This window comes from Halichoeres trimaculatus, unplaced genomic scaffold (genome assembly GCF_033239565.1).
Source record: "Halichoeres trimaculatus isolate MK-OKI-2021-1 unplaced genomic scaffold, fHalTri1.1 fHalTri1_scaffold_17, whole genome shotgun sequence".
Lineage (NCBI taxonomy): Eukaryota > Metazoa > Chordata > Actinopteri > Labriformes > Labridae > Halichoeres > Halichoeres trimaculatus.
The window spans coordinates 23,758,837-23,777,999 of NW_027437195.1; the positions used below are offsets into that span (position 1 = coordinate 23,758,837).

The 19,163-nt window shown below is 40.6% G+C and overlaps 1 protein-coding gene across 7 annotated transcripts in view; it reads right to left on the bottom strand.

Moving 5' to 3' along the window:
- Positions 1-19,163, bottom strand: part of smoc1 (SPARC related modular calcium binding 1) — a 67,087-nt gene that overhangs the window by 39,855 nt on the left and 8,069 nt on the right. For all 7 annotated transcript variants that reach the window (XM_074692876.1, XM_074692875.1, XM_074692871.1 and 4 more), the window contains exons 2-3: positions 4,691-4,856; positions 2,518-2,598 (exon numbers count right to left, since the gene is read on the bottom strand). In XM_074692876.1, the coding sequence (XP_074548977.1) occupies positions 2,518-2,598; positions 4,691-4,856 (247 nt within the window). The remainder of the gene's footprint in view (positions 1-2,517; positions 2,599-4,690; positions 4,857-19,163) is intronic.

Sequence of the window (19,163 nt, forward strand, 5' to 3'; positions counted from 1 at the left end):
GATACCATGAACCTTAATGTTGTGAGAGTACATTCATAAAGTGCCTGTTTTTCATGGTCAGGCTCAGATTGTAAAAAGTATCACTACAGATCAATACTATGTCTCATATTGTGTTATTTTAACTGTTTACAACACGCTCTAGTTGTCTTTTAAGCAAGGTTTAGAATTTTGTAGCCGTGCCGATTAGCTCAGTATCTGAGCACAAATGTTTTAATACCTCCCAACTATTTGGGGTCTAAGGCTTCAAATAAAGATAAGTAAAATGTGCAGACACATATTTTTGAAGCGAGTGTGGAGCGGGGTTGGAGTGGAGACGCTTTCTTCGTTAAGTGCTCAGCGGTAATGGGTAGACAGCATGGTGGGACTTTGAGCAGGGAGCGACAGAAGCAGGCACCTTTGGTGATCATTGCTAATTTTCAAGAAACATCTAAGATGTTATTCACTTTGAAAATAAGCATTTCTTGTAATTTTTTTCATCTCTTTTTGTCATCTCTGCATTTGGTGTAGATCATTACTTTTTATGGCTCATTTTTTGGTCATGGACACCAAACTGGTTTTGTCTTCAATGATATTTTTACTATATTTGCTCCTGTGTTTGTTTGGAGATCCTACATGTAACCATGGTCCCATTGTTTACATGTGAAATCAGTTGTTAGCGGCCAATAGCATGTCAATGCTAACTGGTGCAAGGCCAGATGTTTCCCCACAAGGTGAGGAGAAAGAGGTGAGGACAATGTGCTGGTTCTCAGGTGTGAGCTAAGAAGTGACGACATTGACTTGTCCTTCCATCCATCGTTATTGGAAACGTAAGATCTATCTCCAATAAGATGGACGAGCTAGCTGTGCTAACCCAGCAACACATTGGAAGAGCTTCACCTGCTGTGAGCAGACAGGATCCAGGAGACAGAGACTGAACAGACTGCTGAAGAAGCTCAGTCCTGGACCCTGTGGAGGTGGAGGCTGGCTGAACTGGAGAATGATGGACAAGCTGTCAGCATCTATTTTTTAATGGACCTTTTTGCACTTTCTATACTCTTTCTTACTTTTGTTTTCTTGTATTGCTATTCTATTCTATTCTACTGACTAAAAACTTCACTGAAAAAGTTGCCAAAATTACCCAATTTATCCAGTGTGTAAACAACAAAATATCATAATCAGAATGATACAGTGATATTTTTTCTAGTGAATTTTCTTGAAAGGGTTAAAAGACATCTCAGCTCAAAAAATTAGAATTTTCTGGCTTTTTTTTTTTCTTTTTTTTTGATGGGTCAGACTTAACAGGGTAAAGAAGCTGTTTTCTTTGTTTGTTGGCTGCAGAGACAGTGCATAGTTTGTTTTTCCCTTCCACATTCCCAGGTCTGCTAGGCTAAATGATGACTACATCTTAAGGCAAAGACATGTTTTTTAATCAAATGGAACCTTTAAATTAAAGACCACCATCTCCATTAGGATCCATTTTGTGATTTCGTCAAATGAAACTAATTTGAGCCTGTTAGTCTGGCTCTCTTCTTTTAAAGATTAAATTTCAGTTACAGTAACACTTCTCTGTACCAAAACAGCTGAATCACCCTCTACTCTTCTCTGATTGGAGGATTCTGGATAACAGGCTGCTTCTTGGCGTGTTGACCGTGCCCATGTTGTTTCTTCACAGCCACACCGTGAAAAAGCAGGTCTGACTGTCATAATGTTTATGTGTTTGTTGTTTCTGATTGTTTATTGGGCCTGTTTTCACTTTACTTGCCTTGCAGTCAGATTTATCGGTTGTGTTTAATGTGAATCTCACGCACACCTCACAAGGCTTTGGCCAGGCTGTAAACAAGGATTGGTTCATGAACTGCCGGCTCAAATAAAGCAGCAGTTTCTCTTCAACAAAACAGACCTGCTGCATCTGCACAGTCTGCGTGCGCTTTGCCCGGCTCTCCTTCCCTTGGCACGCCGCCGCCATTATGAAACATAACCAGGCATTATCATACAGAGGGAAGAAATTCACTCCAAAAATGGCTTTGGTTGGGACTGTTTTGTCCTCCTAATGGACAGTGGAGCTGAAAAAAAGAAGAAGGGGGAAATGCCAAGTCCCAACCTTGACTCTAGACCTATCAATCTCTGCTGTTGTTGAATGGCCGGCATCCAGAGACGGAGGAAGTGTGTGATCCGCGTCTGTAAAAACTTACACGCCTACAGAGAGGCGGAAAATGAAAGACATCTTCCCACTCAGCTCCACGTTTCCTGAAGTGGTGTGGTGTTCATGCTGCAACATCTGCAACATGCTCTTACTAAAGCTGTGGACTCTTTGGCTTTTTTAAAGCCTTTTCAAACTGGAAAACTTTGACCTGGATGAGTCAAGTTGTTTCTCATACCTGTGCTGTTTCACCTTAATTCTGTGCAGATAAAATCTCATCAAGTCACCTTCGTTTTCCTCTACGTGGTTGCTCGATCATTTGGATTAATCATCAACAATCTTAATGTTTTCTTCTAACATGAGTTTGTGCAACTCATGTTAGATTTTGTCATCCTTACCTCTCAGCTCCAAGTCTCTTCCTTCAGATGAGGAAGTTGGTGCTGGAGCGCCCGGCAACTGATCGATTTTTACCCAGTTTTCTGAGAACAAAACAAAAAATATTGAAAGATTTTAGCCTTTAACTACATGTTCTTCAAACTTTAAAATCTCTTAAGACATTTTTCAATCTTGTTATTTGGATCCCTGTTAGCTGCGACCAAGATGCTACTTTTCCTGATGACTGATCACAAAACATCAAATTAAAATCTAGGGAATTATATTGGCAAAAAGTCCGAGGCACAATGGAGTTACCTTAAATTTTTGTCGCCAAACAATTGTCGCCAAAGTGTATCACTGTAATTTTCTACTCGTAATGAAAAATCTCAGTGTTATTAATGCAACTTTTTCCACTTGTATGCTAGAAGACAACTTAAACAAAGATTTTGGTGGTCCCTGTCACATGATATCATCTGCTGCCTGCTCCTTCTAGTAAAAGACATGGTGGATGCAAATCATTCTGGAAAGAGCCAATTTTCATCATTTTTTAATGATTTTTTACCCCCAAATATATTTATAATTAATCATTCATTCAAGTCTCTAGAGCAGGGTGAAGGGCCAAAAACGAGTCAGGGTGGAGGGTTGGGGTCCAAAACTAAACATTCATGTTGCAATTCATGATATTAAATATGCCTTTGGCATAATTTTGCAAAATAAATACTCATACAAATAGTTTTGAAAATGAAAACACTTTTCACCACTATATTTCACAGCATGAAATTACTGAACATCCATATGGCACAAACACTAGGCCTGTGTCTTCAAAGACATTTAGCACAATATAACCTAAACAACATGGGACACAGCATGCTCCTATGGAACCAAAATAGTGCATTTTCCATCCTTTTGAAATGAGGAATAGTAATAAAACTGGAAACCTTTAGATTTTTTTCCCCTACTACTACTCTATTTGCATTAATTTAAGAAGATTGTGCTCTTTTAAAAAACAGCGACTTTCTGCAGAAATATATCTGTATAAAAGTACTCATGTTCCCAACTATTTCTAAAATTTCTCTTGTCAGAGTGCAACTGTCTCAAATGCCCCATTCCTGCATCTTCTACCTTTCTGGTCATGGACTTCCAGATCTGAGCAGACGGGACCAGCGCCACCCTACTCCCAATGCAACACAGTGTTAGCTTGTGGTCAGGAGTGAAAGTGTAACAATAAATAAATAAACAACAATAAAATAAAAAACACTAGGGGGGCAACTTTGGCCTGCAGGCTCCAAATTGGACAGCCCTGCTCTAGAGTAACCCTCCCCAAAAAAATTGTACCTAGGATAAATATTTTTTTGATCACGGGCTTATTTCTGTGAGTGGCTACACAAGTTGCCGGGGGGCACATAGCTGGTCGAAAGCAGCAGCGTTGCTCATAATTTACTTATTAGGAGAAATTTTCTTGACACACAGGTACTTATTGTAGTCAGTACCCACACCTGCTACCCCCCACACACACCACCTTTTTTATACGTTATGACTATATTATTTTTTATACATAATTTTATTTGTGTTATAATTATCATTATTTCTATAGAATTATTAGGTAACCTAGTGACAAGCTGTGTGACCACTTTCAACAATTGTTGCCAGTCATAAAAATCCTATTTCCCTCAAAACAAAGAACAAAATGGAAAAAATAGCTCAACTGATAAAAATATTTGTCTTACAACTGTGAAAAAATTTGGGCATTAATGGGTTAACTTATAAATATCACAAACGGGGCAGATTTTGGCAGATTTTTTAGCAACCAAAAGCATGAGCAACAATATTAACTGTGAGACTGTAAACATTTTCAGTTCTCAGAGACTTATAATCCGTGCAAAGCTATGTCGTAAAATCTTCTGTCCTCACCTTGGACTATTTTTCTTTTAATCATGGCTGCTCTAACCTCAAAACAACCTCTGATATAAAAGTAGAAGTTCAACATCGCCCATGCTCAGTTCAGTAAAAAAGTGTTGCTAAGAAGTTTAAAGTTACAGCAACTTAAACACAATTTCTCGGCTCGTAAGTTTGTGATAAAGTAACAAAATTTGTAAACAGTGTTACTCAAATGCAGAGCAGCAGATAAAAGCACAAACAATGATGCAGGATGAAGTATTTTTGTAGCTTAGGTAAATGAAAAGGTTCAGTCCTCACTTCGACACCGGCCGCGGTGTGCCAGGGTCAGTGTTTTATCTTTGCAGCGCGCCCTCTGCAGCTCACAGCCGCTCTCATAGCTCCGCCCGTCCGAGCCGCACACCGGTTTCCCCTGCGTCCGTGAGCAGATGGCCCCGCAGTGACTGTCTCTGTCTCCAATCAGCCACTGCAATCACAAGCACACAAACATGTTTCATTAATGAGAAAGTGAGAAATGAGAACTCAACACAAAGGATACATGTGAAGGTTACCGGACCTAAAGCTTCTTTCCTTTTTGGCTGCTTTCTTCTTTCACTGTGTTTGAACAAAGGCTGCTTTGAGCTGAATGTGAGATTAAGCCAAACTAAAGTACAAATTGGACTCATGGGTCACTTGTCCCCGTTAACAGCTCTTAGCTCCTCAAACACTCGCTGGCTGCTGTGTGTTTTTGTTCAGGCTCCTGTAATGAGCAGTTTCTCTCTGAAGCTCAACCTATGGAGGCGTATTTATGTCATTTATCTTTGGCTGAAGACAAGTTCAACATGGATCAGGAGCCAAACCACATTCAGAGCACAGGAATCCTTCTCGCTCGGATCTTTACTCTTGATCTATTAGTGAGCGGACTCTACACGGCTGTTGGAAGACGGCCTTCTCTCTGACAGCAGTAATGGTTGTTGGCTTTGCAGCTGCCTCAAATATATTTAAGGTCTAAAAGGATTTGAGGGAAGCACAAACTCTGCCAAAAAGATGGAGTTGTTAGTGAGGAGGGAGAGAAGGTGTGCGTTGAGCAGCGGCAGAATCCTCCGCTGTGGAAAGAAGCTGAGCGCTGCGCCTGAGCCAACAAGAATGTTTCAAATATTTGAGCAAACACAAAGAGCGCTTGATTCTTCTTATCTCAAAAGTCAGGATTCAACTTTGTTTCACCTCAGACACCTGTCCCATAAAAGACAAAAACTCTCGTTTGGATGCTGCATTTCTTAAATCAAGCCTCATGAGCGATTACGAACAGGCTTTTTGTGGCAGTGAGTCTGAAACAAGAGATCTCATTAGAGGCAGGTAGAGAGGCTGGAAGGTGGTGGAAAATAAGACGCAGCCAGAAACAAAAGGCACACTTTCCCCCCCGCGCTCGCCAGCTCCTATCAGATGATCTGAGGTGCAGTTTAAATGCATTTGAGGAGCTTACATGTACACAAGCATAATTTCTCTTCTCTCATTCCTTTAAAAAAAGTGTATTTTGATCAACATGAAAAACGTTGCTTAGAGACAGATTTTCTCCAAACATAAAGAAGCATCAGACAGGCCTGAGGGAGGTAGAGATGGTAACCAGGCCAAACAGCTGACATCATGAACAAAATGTTGTAAAAATGGACTTTGTATACAAAGAAATCACCAGGAATCTTCTTAAACATGCTCCAAACAGGGTACCTGTCTTAATATTTTTACTCCTCTTGGTATGCATTTCTGTTAAAAACAAGTTTAATATCCACTTGTTGGATTATTTTCCTGAAAAATGAAAAACAAAACCCTGTATTTACCCTGCTGCAAGTCAGAAAAGATAAAAACAAACTTAAAAGAAATTAAAGAAATCCCAACGTTTATTACATTCACCCTTTTAGCTTAGCATGCTAACATTTGCTACCAGTGAGTAGAATGAGCAGACGTTTTTATCTCATGTAGCTCTTGGGCGTGTCTTTAAAAACAGGCTGAAAAAATAAGAGGACAAAGTCGCTTTAAAGCTCCTGTGAGGAGTTTATAGATGGTTACCTGCATGTGTTGATTTCTTAACATGCTTTTATTTGTTTCTTTTTAACATCTGAATGGGTTGAGGGGTTACTGAAGCTTATAAAACAATTGTAAAAAATCAAAACAAAACAAAGGATTGTAAGCATGATGCAAGATTTTTGGTCAGTGCGCACAAGTATACAACAAGATCAACGAAAGCTTTATCCACAGGGGGGCACCAAAATCAGCACAAACCATAAAAAGCCAGAAGGTCCCTATAGTAGCTTTAAAAAAAGTGTGGAAAAATTGGGACGTATTGAACTATCTAGACATCAGATCAGTAGGAATTCTGGTAGCTTTATTAGATAATGTATTTTGATGAAAACACCAGTTAGTTTCAGTCTAGTACCAGAAGTATGTAGTATCTTAAACCTATTCATGTAGCAGTTCATAGAGGCTGCACCAAGACTTTAGCAGCGTTTCCACCAAGCAGTCAGAGTCGGTACAGTACAGTTTGGGACGGTTTGGTACAGTTAAGCCTGATCCCGTTTGTGTTTCCACAGCAAACTGTGCCCCCTCGTGGTAGGTGGCGCGTAAGCCGGTTGCCAAAAGCCATAATGGTTAAACAATTGCGCGACACAGTTCACCCCGCTGATAAATCCAACGAAGAGGAAAAACGGGACACAGTAAACAAAGAGCAGAGATGGAAGACACGCAGCATTTTGTCCTCTCTGTAAATGGCATGTAGCTCTTTGATACAAAGTGCAATCAAGCTTTGTTTTAGAAAAGTCTGTGTGCCGCCAGGAGAAATACAGCAGCTTTCGGGGCAAGTGACGATTCTTTTGACCAATCATTGGTCTGCAGTGTTGTAGCTCCACCTTCCGAGAGCGGATCGGTTCAGTCTGGCACCCATACGAAGGGTTCCCAAAAAGTGAGACAGCTCGTCTCGGTTATTTGGAGATTTGTCCGGGAATAAGTCAGTGGAAACGCTGCAGAATGCATGCCGTACCGTGACGAACCGAACCGGTCTGCTTGGTGGAAATGCGGCTTTTGATTCTGAATCATTCAGTACACACCGATAATAGTAAAGCTACAGGAGAAGGATCCTTACTCCAAGTGAAGTATGACAACAAATCTGTTTCAGTGGACACCATAGCGCTATCTCTAATCTCTGGCTAAAAGTGATATAGACATAATTTTAACAACTCTGTGGCTTTACAACAGTCCTTAAATGCACCTGCAATGACAGGCACACTCTGGACAGACAGTTTTACTAAATGTGTCAAGGGCCCGTTCCAGGAAAGCATTGTTTGTATTTTGATAAATTAGACCTACAGTGAAGAAACAAAGAAACAGACGTTTGGAATATTTATGTCTTTTATGAAAAAATGGGTTGTTAACGAACATTTCTAGCCATACTATTCATTTATCAGGTTGACCATCTAAAACTTTAAAGTACAACACACTGCACCTTTCCAAAAAACTTTTACTGTTCCAAGTTAACGTCAAGATCTGCCTGTTAGCTTAGCTTAACTTAGCATAAATACTAGAAACGGGGAGAAAAGAGCTAGCCTGGCTCTTTTAAAGATAACAGAAATCCACCCTCAGCTCATCTAAGACACCAGTTTGAAAACAGTGTTGCTGTCTTTCAGTTTTGGTGGCTCAATAAAAATGGTTGCACAATGTTAATAACTGAGCTGGTAAACACTCACACACATTTTCCCTTTCCCTCTCACCACAGCCATTCTATTTCACTCTCTTGAAGGAATAAGTGTCTGAACAGATCTCCATCCCAGTCAATCAAGTGCTGGAGCGACAAACTGTACATTAACCCGAGTAATGTCAGAACACTCATGATTGATGAATTTTATATTTTTAGCCACATTTTGGCTAATTTATCTACCTGGAAACAACAGAGGAGTTTAATGTGTTTCTACAAATCCAGAGCTGTGGTGAGGAAACTGAGACATGGGTCAGAAAAATAATCCATTTACAGTCCATTGTGGTTTTTAGCTTAGCCGAGGACATCTGCCAGCGCTGACAGTATTGACAGTCATGAACATTAATTTCTTAATCCCAGCTGTTAAACTGAATCCAAAATCAAAAGAGGAAAAAACAGCCAACTGGTGAGCTAATATCAGAAGCCTCCAACGCAAACCGACTGGTTTTAGTGCTTGGTTTGGATCATTTTCATCATATTAAAGAAGAGAAATGCCTTTTTCTGATTTGAGATGAAGTCTCTTTGGAAAAAATGTAAAACTGTTTCACCTCACAGACAAGAAATTTTAACTATGCCTGAAAAATAAGATTTTTACAACCAAGTAAAACACAAGCCCGGCTGTTAAGACTCTTTTTCATCCCGGCTGTCCCGGCTGTCAGCATGGGCAGATACAGCTTTATCTGTGCAGAGAAAAGACAGATTAGACTTTTCCCAAAATAAAAGAAGACACTGGAGCTGTGGTATCTGCCTGATAAAATCAGGAGGTGGGGTAGCGGGGTGGCAGGGTGGTCCAGAGTTGAAGAAAGTGTCCTCAAAGTGGGGAGTCACAGGTTTATTATAGGTATAAAACAAAACATCCAAGCTCTGAGCTCAGTGAGACTATTTTTTCTGCTTCAGCTGCTCCAGTAAAACGTCAATACCTCTTTTAAAATGATTCAAAAACCCTGAAATAAGACGGTGGAAGGAAATTGAAACAAAAAGGGGAATAATACTTTGTTGAATTGTCACATAAATCTAACTCACCTCAGCGTAACAATAAAAGTCAGAAACAAGCCGGACAGTTTAATGTGATTTCAGCCTTGGCCTTAAGCTGGGCTGGGCAGCTCTTGTCAGGACGTTTTAAAGTAAAACTAAATCTTGAAGCTTTGAGAGAAAGAGCAGACAGAGAGGAAAACATCGCACATTGTTTCATTTTTAACTCGCGTGTCGTCCTCTTGGCTTCAGTGAAGGACAGGAAGAATTCAGTAGTTTGGAAAAAAGCTGCATTGTATCTGTTTTTCCTCCCAAAATAAAGGAGCAATTGTCTATTTTCTTATTCATGTATTATTTATTTCATGTCTTAAAACAGCCAAAAGCACAGGGGATGGAAAGCAGTTTGACTACATGATGAACTGCTAAGTCCTTAAATTAGTATCCAGAGCAGGCTATTATAAAAAGTGATTTAAGTCCATCCAGCCTCTCCTCCAGGTTAAGAGCCGTGGAGTCTGGCCTCTGCCCACAGACTGACCCGTCCTCCCCATCCCTGACTCACAGCTCTAATGGATGCGGCCCCTCTGCCTCCACTGTCATAATAAAACAGTAAATCCCAGATTTTGGGACAGCATTGTCCGGTAAGTGGAAATAAACACTCCGACCAAGTCTCCCACATGTGGTTATTTCTTAGTCATACCGTCCCACCCACAGACTCCTGCCCCGTAAAGGTGAAACCAGAGACGGCGGCAGATCCAAGGAAGGTTCTAAATTTATGGTTAGGAATTTGAGAAAAATGTAATGTTGCCTCCAGGGTGTAGAGATGGTGACTGTCCTGCGGTTGTATTCACACTGAAGCATTTAAAGCTACACCAAACGAAGTAAAGACATTAGTGAATGTTTGCTTGAAATGAGGCTAAGGAGCCCTTTTCACACATGCTCACTGACCACTTTATTAGGTACACCTTGCTAGTACTGGGTTGGACCCCCTTTTGCCTTCAGATTCAACAAGATACTGGAAACATTCCTCAAAGAGTTTGGTCCATATTGACATGATAGCATCACACAGTTGCTGCAAATTTGTCGGCTGAACATCCATGATGAGAATCTCCCGTTCCACCACATCCCAAAGGTGCTCTATTAGATTGAGATCTGGGGACTGTGGAGGACATTTGAGTACAGGGAACTCATTGTCATGTTGAAGAAACCAGTCTGAGATGATTCCAGCTTTATGACATGGAGCGCTATCCTGCTGGAAGTAGCCATCAGAAGATGGGTACACTGTGCTCATAAAGGGATGGACATGGTCAGCAACAATACTCAGGTAGGCTGTGGACTTTAAGCCATGTTCAGTTGGTACTAAGGGGCCCAAAGTGAGCCAAGAAAATATCCCCCACACCATTACACCACCACCAGCCTGAACCGTTGATACAAGGCAGGATGGATCCATGCTTTCATGTTGTTGATGCCAAATTCTGACCCTACCATCTGAATGTGGAGCAGAAATCCAGACTCATCAGACCAGGCAACGTTTTTCAATCTTCTGTTGTCCAGTTTTGGTGTTGCTGTGTGAATTGTAGCCTCAGTTTCCTGTTCTTAGCTGACAGGAGGGTCACCCGGTGTGGTCTTCTGCTGCTGTAGTCCATCTGCCTCAAGGTTGGACGTGTTGTGTGTTCAGAGATGCTCTTCTGCAGACCTCGGTTGTAACCAGTGGTTATTTGAGTTACTGTTGCCTTTCTATCAGCTCCAACCAGTCTGTCCATTCTCCTCTGACCTCTGGCATCAACAAGGTATTTTGTCCCACAGAACTGCTGCTCACTGGATATTTTCTCTTTTTGGGACCGTTCTCTGTAAACCCTAGAGATGGTTGTGGGTTAAAATCCCAGTAGATCAGCAGTTTCTGAAATACTCAGACCAGCTCATCTGGCACCAACAACCATGCCACATTTAAAGTCCCTTAAATCACCTTTCTTCCCCATGATGCTGCAAGTTATCCAAAGTTGGAAGGTAAAGCAGGGTCTGACACTGTGTTTTGCCTTTTAATCAACACTACATGTAAACAGACATAGTAGTTTTAGCTAATTGGTAGAAAGCACGTGACTTTATTGACTTTGAGTGCTTTGTTTTCACATCAGCTCATCCTAATGATCTAACCGAGCTGAGTCCAAAAGAAGCAAATGCAAACACAGCACCTCTAAAGCTGAGTGATATCTAGCTTTTTGAAACACATAGGGCCCAAAAAAGACTTCCCAAGGCAAGAAAGCACTTCTGTTTACATTTCATTTTCTAGAGCTCATAAAAGCTGTTCACAAAGAGTTAATTTATAAGGTTAAACAATCCCCGTACACACAGCTTTGGACAGGGCCCAGCTCACTGTCTCCTTTGTCTTCGGTCTCTGTGCTAAGCTAACAGGCTGCTGGCTCTAGTGTCTTATTAAACAGACAGCTAAAGGTGGAATTAATCTTCTCATACTATAACTCTCCTCAATAAAAAGGATAAGTGTGTTTCCCAGAAGGTCAAACTATTCCTGTTAATATCTTTTGGCAACTTCCTAATGAAATCCTCGTGCTTTTGTAGCGTCAGTGATTTAAATTAAATGTTATAACTTCATTTGCAAAACACTAAATTGCTAGTGCCGGCCACACTTGCCAGAGGACTGTTTCAGATCAAAACAACACGAGGCAGAAACGTCTAAATTAATGGCTAAAGAAAAATCAAGCCCCCCTGGAGAGAGTATCAGATATCAGACAGTAAACTAAACCCTATCTAATCTCATTTGCTGACTCAGGCTCTGCACTGTTTCGCAGCCACCTCAGGTCTGATCTGGTCTCACAAGAGTTTCTACGTGCCCGCTGCTGCTTCACATAAGTCCGTCACTGTAATAAATACGTGAGTGATTCACATTTGACTGCAGCTAAAATAAAGTTGACTCACAGCAGCAGTGAACTAAACTGAGCGTGGATCTCATGGTGTCTGGAAAACAGCTCTCTTAACCAGCAGGGACAAGCAGATGAGTGAGGTTTGTCTTTGAGCAGCACACACAGTCGTTTGCAGGCAATCAGAAAACATTTGACAACATTCTCACACTTTTCTGTGGTTTCCAGTTTACCAAACTGTGAATCTGAGCTGATGTGGTAAACCCCGCCCATCTGGTGACTCAGTGAGGTTAACCCGACAGCTCTACTACAGAGAGGGTCCACCAGGAACTACGGTTATATTTTTGGTGTCTGATGCCATTTCTCTGAGGATTTTCATCCAACTAATGCCTCAAGACAGGCTTTAATAATTAATAAAATCATTAAGATTTATAAAGTTTTTTAAATTGTGGCTGAAAGGTAAAAAAAAAAAATCAGACCTGTTTGTCCTGTAATATTGGTCCAAAAATACTGAGAATGTCGAAACATGTCCTTTCATCTGCAACAGTGATCCAGTGCTTACCTTGGAATTTTGGCCTCTTGAAACATGATTTTTTTGGAGTACCTTCAAATGTTTTATATCCCTGACATCTGCACAACCTAAAGGTTGGATACGGTCAGCTATGCATGGATCAGCTTCATGGGAAAGATATCAAACCACCCTGCCAACAGAGCTTATATGAAATTTTACGATCGCACAATGCCAAGGACTGAAGCCTTTGCTTTCTGAACAACATAAAGGCATCATGTTTAACCCCAGTTTCCAAAAGAAACACAAATTTGATGCTGATAAAAACAGAATTTCATGGTTTACAAATCACTCTCTCCTGATCTTTGATTGAAAATAGTGCAAAGACAGCACATTAAATCTTGCAACTGAAAAATGCTTGTTTTGAATTTAGAGCTAGCTGCACGTTTCACAAAAGTTGTGACAGGGGGCATGTTGACCGTTGTGTTGCATCACCTCCTCTTTCAACAACACTCTGTAAATGTTTGGGAACCAAGGACAACAATTACTGGGGTTTAAAAGGTAAAAAAAAAAGATGTCAAATTGAAAGTCTGTAATACTAAAATAATAATAATAAAAAAAAATAATAAAAAATAGTTCAGGGTCTCATTTGTTGTATTTTTTTTGTTTGTTTTATGATGTCTGAAATGTTTTTGAGGAGCAATAAGCTGAGACTGCAGGCCAGTTGTACACCTGGACTCTTCTACTACAGAGCCATACTGTTGTAATATGTGCAGAATGTGGTTTGGCATCATCTTGCTGGAAGACGTAAAGTCTTCCTCAGATTTGTAAGCACCCCTTGCCACAGGCACTCATGATCCCCATACTATCAGGGATGCTGACTTTGAACTGGGAGCTGATAACACGCCGGGTGTTCCCTGTGTTCACACATGACAGTTTTTGGAAATTATTTCAAGCTCATGCAGTGACTTCCACCACAGAGTCATGTCTGTTTTTGTTTTTCTTTTGTTTGTGCAGTGCTGGTTTACAATTATTGAACTATTTGCTTTTGCAATCTCTCCATTTTCAGTTGAATATAAACGCTTCGGTGACTTGCAACCCATTTAAACCTTTTTTTGTTGACTTTTTTTTGCAGTTAACCAACTGATTGATTTTAACCACAGACTGTATAAAACATGGACGTAGTCTCGCCAACGTCGCTCGTCTGTTTCTAATACAGAAAATGAAGCAAATTGGGAATCACGGCCATATTGGAAGTGGCAAGGGCTTTGTGTACAGCGCCTGTCAGTCACGTGACCTGAGCTGTGCCTCTGATTGGGGGAGCTTGCAATCTTAATATCCTCTGAACTGCCGAGTTAGGAGACATTTTTTTAACCAGGCTGTAAATAGGTTAATTTCTGCTTTGAAAACTTTTTGGGGGGGGCTTGGTGTATATGTGACTTTCATTACTTCTGGAGCCAGCCTCAAGCGAACACTAGAGAAACAGCAGATTTTAGCACCTGTCTCATATTCTAAGACCGGAGGTTGCCGCTTGATTTCAACATGTAAACTAAAAAATAAACCAGCTTGAGGTCTTTTTTAGAAGCTTTAAAACACTCTTCTTCTCAGTCTCTGTTTTGACTCGGGTCTGTTTGACAGACATCAGCTGATACAGTATTTGCCAGAGTGACAGGACCTGGCGTTATCTCCTGAGGGAAAACAGCCCCTCATGTTTGACCAGTGATGGCTGGAGGTTCGACCTGGCTGACCTTTGATTATCAAAACCAAATAAACAAACCTGAATTAAACAAACTCAGGTCTGACACGAGGAGCTGTTTCTAGCAGAACACATGTTGGGCACAAAAGTGTTCATGGTACAAGACTGGATACAAATCAGTTTTAAATACACACTTTATGGGATAATCTCGCCACTGTCGCCTCAGAGGGGAGATTATAAATGTTTTATCTTACATGAGGAAAGAGAAGTTTAATTAAACATTGTAAAGGATAGAGCACATTCACCATGAGTCATTGGATGTCAAAAACAAGCTAAAGTTTGGTTCTGATAACTTGACCGGGAAACAATGAGCACCCAGATCTCACATTTAACAAGCCAAAGTCCTCCACACACAAACACTCGCCTGGGCCAGAAGCACACAGAGCCCTGAGCTCTCTCTCCACTACTCATAAAATAAGTGAAATGCAACCCCCATTGTGCAACCATTACAGCATTAGCAAAATGTTTTTTTAGCGTCACTGGCAGAGAATCGATGTCTGAGCCATGGCAGTGGAAAAAGAAGAAGGAATATGATTCCAAAATAGTCATTTCTATGTATGCACGCTTAAAGAGCTGACCAGGGAAAGAGGAGGCCAAGTGAAACAGAGCAAAGGTAGTAAACAAACAATTCTGTGGCTTACATCTCGTACAGTGAATGCATTTAAATTCAACTTTCCAACTGGCTTAATTAATCCCTTAATTATGTAGAGCTGATTTCTTTGGACAGATTTATGTATAAACACGTGACACAACATAAAGAGATTTTTTCCACTTTTATCAACAGCTCTTGTATAAGTAGGGATTGGGCTTTAATGTTTAAGACATAACATTTCAAACAAGCATTGCCTCAAAAGATCTACTGTTTTTTTCCACTTACAGGTTCCCACTGTGATTCCAAGTCTCTAACAACGTAATGGAAGGATCCCTACAGAGACGGACCTTTTGATAAAGGGTAGGATGCCTTTCTAGAACAAGCAGCACCTATTACATTGTTTTCCTCTAAACCAACAGACTTCATTGATAAAACTGTGATTTAATTTCACAGAATATGGCTAAAGAACAAGAGAAGTTCAAACAGAGGTTTCTGGTCTTTCTTTTACTCAAAGGATTTGTTAGATTGTTTCCGTAATGTTTTCAGATTCTCAGACCATCAATAGGTTTGTTGTAACCTTTACAGCCCATTTCATGCATGTTGACACTGCAAAAAGTGAAATCTTGTCTGGTGTTTTTGTCTTATTTTCAGTAGAAAATGTCTTTTTAGACTGAATATGAGCCACATTCAGCTTATCAGTCCAGAAAATGTCTTGTTTCAAGTTATTTAAAGACAAAAATGAGGTCTGAATTGCTAGTAACGAGTAAAAAAAATCTGCCGGTGAAACAAGAGAAAGGTTACTTGTGTTAAGATATTTTCCTTGTTCCATTGGCAATTCAGACCTCATTTTTGTATTTTAATAACTCGAAACAAGACATTTTTCTTGACTGATAAGTTGAATGTTGCTCATATCAAGTATAATCAGACAATTTTTATTTAAAAAAAAAGATAAAACATTTAATAAGATTTCAGTTTTTTGCAGTGCGTCTGAAGCAGTCTGGCAGAGTAATCCCTAAACTTGTACCTGTTGGCCATTTTGACCCCAGTATATGTTTAAAACATAAATTAACAGGGTCAGGGTTTAAAAATGGAACATTCCTATTGCTGCTGTGGTGACGCTAAATATACAGTATGACCCTAATTTCTAATGTCTCAATTTACTGCTGGAGAGGGGGTCACTGCCACTTATAGCAATTAACTGCACACTAACATAAACTTGACTGTTTAAATACAGTAGGGTTAAATTTAAAGTCATAAAAACACTTCTCAGGTGTACTTGGTCTTGTTTAATAGTCGTGGTAAGCTGTGGCTAGTCAAGGGAAAAAAAACACTTCTTCTGGCTCTAGATGGCAGCACTTGTGGCCAAAATAACTTTAAGCCCTTCATTGATATAACTAGGGTGTTTCACTCCAGTCTAAGAGGCCGTTAACACGACAACAGTTTTAGGGTAAAACGCAAAAGTTTTGTTGCGTTCCAGCCTCGCCTTCACACGGAAACGGCGTTTCAGCCGACCTAAAACGCAAACTTTTGAAAACAGCCTCCAGAGTGGGATTTTTCAAACAACGGGACAACGGTACCATTGTTATGATCGTTGCAAACTACCGTGTTGTGCTTGTGCTGCTCAATCTGCTGTATCTGGTGACTGTCTTTCAACAAAATGTGCATCTGTTGCTCCACTTCCGCACTAAAACTACACAAATACACCAGATGATCAGCTCAACTCCACTTCAGTGGAGATCTACCAAAAGCCACTTCTGGACAAGACAGTTATAGCGCCAACTGCAGGTCTGGCATGCGTTTTTGTGTAAACGCAGATTTTTTTTCTCTGTGTCTTAGCGTTTTAGGAATGTTGTGAACAGGGCGTAAATTCTTGCTTGTGTTGTACGTCCCTGTAGAGTTGCAGAAAGTTGCAAATTTGCTTCCAGTTATACCCACCCTCTCTCTTGGTTTCTTTCTCTATCCGCTGTCCTATCTCATGAAGCAAAGGGGTAAAAGCCCCCCAAAAATATATTACTTTAAAAAAAAAAAGCTTCACACAGCACTTCTCACTTTGTCCACTAGGGGCGCCAGTGTCAACCACCATCAAACCAAAAGTTGCTTTCCAGAGCTTTAAGTAAGATTTTCTTTGCAAGAACTGTCAAAAACTATCTAAGTGTTACAAAAATTTTAAAATGTTGTTTAAAACATCCTTTTGGCATCTGCTACAAAGTATTTTTTGGACAAATATCACACAGGCAGCAGTAAGTGTGTTATAAATGAGCACAATTCAGCCTGTCTACCACGATTTTCTGGATACTTTCAACTCAAATTAGTCAACAATTACTCCTCAGCAGTGAAAAATGATTCTCTTTTTATAATGCAGCCTCAGTCTGAGGCTCTGACCTTGACGTGATACCGTAAAGGATGGTGAAATCAGGCCCTGGAGAAAAAAAAAACCTGTCTGCTCTGTTTAATGAACGGGATCCTGCGCCTTGACATGGATGACATCACTGATTGAGAGGAAAAGGCTTTCACATGCACACATGGAGAGTCATTCCAAGTCTGGCTTCATCACCGTGTGTCTGCATGTGTGTGTGTGTGTGTGTGACACACAGCAACCTGTGATAGGTCTGTCATTCCCTGCAGCCACAACAACAGTAAACAATGCAACAACGCTAACTGCTATTTTTTGGCATCCCCTCACCAGCCAGCAAGTGGATTAGTGAAGGAGAGGAAAAGGAGAATTAAAGTGATCTAACCACAGAGGTAACAAGCCAATGAAAGCTGCCCACCAAAGTCAGGGCTAATTGTGTACTGTTGTGTGGTTTAACAGGCCCCGCTAATCACTTTTGTTGGATAATTGGCATCAAGTTTTCAGGAAATCTGTAAAGTGAATGGCATCCCTCATGCTGTTTCCATTAACTCACTTTACCTAACCGTGTAATAAAAACACAGTGGAGGAAAGAAACAAGCTGAATCCTTCTTTTTCTACCTGTGTAAAATCACAATTTTAACACTAACAGACTTAAAGACACTCAGACGCTGAATTAATTCAAGAGAGCTGCAGACTTTTCTCTGTAGGCTTATCCCCACAAGTGACCCCTGTTACGTGACTTATGTTCATTTCATGCATTGTTCTTGCAAAAATATTAACTTAGCAGCTTTAATGTTCTGTCATGGTGCTAAGTCCAGCTGATTTAATACATCTGAGAAAGATTTAACTTACACACATCTAACTCTCACAGCATGCTGAAATCAGATTTCCTATCGAGTTCACGGTCAGAGGATTAAATAGAAGATTAATAAGAAGTATGACTTCCTTATGTTACTTTTGAAGTGGTTTAAAGAAATCACAATGAAAGTGTGAGTACGGGGGAGAGAAGGAGGCGTTCTTCCTTTTCGGAAATGGCTCTAAATCTCATTAACAACATTCCTTGTTTGTCACTAATGCTACATCCTGGCTACAGAACAGTCAGCTGTCTCTGTTGTTCCCAGGAAGTGTGTGTCTGTTGCATAGCATTACTTAAGCTGAGACCACACACTCGCTCGTATCAAAGGAAACGATTAAATACGCGGCAGAGCAGAGGCTAATCTGCTGAGCTAGTTTGATAGGAAAGAGGAAGTGTTTCTGCCGTCCCGATGATCTGAAGGATTACGAAGAGCTGTAACTCTTTGCACAGGCAGTGCTGCGCTCAACCCAGAGCTGAAGCATGTCAGCGTGGAGAAAGTTCCCATGGTGGACTATACAACTAGCAAAATGAAAACGTAGCCCTCTAAAGCATCCCTATCTGGAGGATCTGCAGAGGAAAACCTGGCTGAGTGAAGTCGCAGTGATCCGTACCTGGAAATCCCAGAGCTGGACGGTGACTGCGTTTCATTACACTGATTAGAAAGCCCAGAAATTGAGCATGAAATGAGTTTGCTGATTACACAGTTATCAGAGGGAATCAACATGTGTAAGCAATTTGATTGGTTGCTGGTACAGTGCCTCTTGGAGACATCTGCTTGTGTCATGTGAATTTAAAGGGGAGCCCAGGTGCCTCGTCATGCCACGGATTGGCCGGTGGGTCTGAAGTTTAAATGACGTTTTTAGGAGAAGCGAATCAACTTGTTGACATTTTAATGGACTTCAGTGGTTAAGTTGTCATTTAATTTCCTAGCGTGCCCTACTTCTCTCAACTTGTCTCATTTATTCTAATTCACTTAAGTTCCCAACATTTTCCAGGATGCCTCCTAACAACTCCGGCTGAATAGATCTGATCACTGAGGTCTGGACAAAATTTCATGGTAATCTATCCAACACTTGTCGAGACGTTTCGCTAAAAACCCATGATGTCAGTCTGATTATGGCTCAGGAGATGACCGAAGTCTG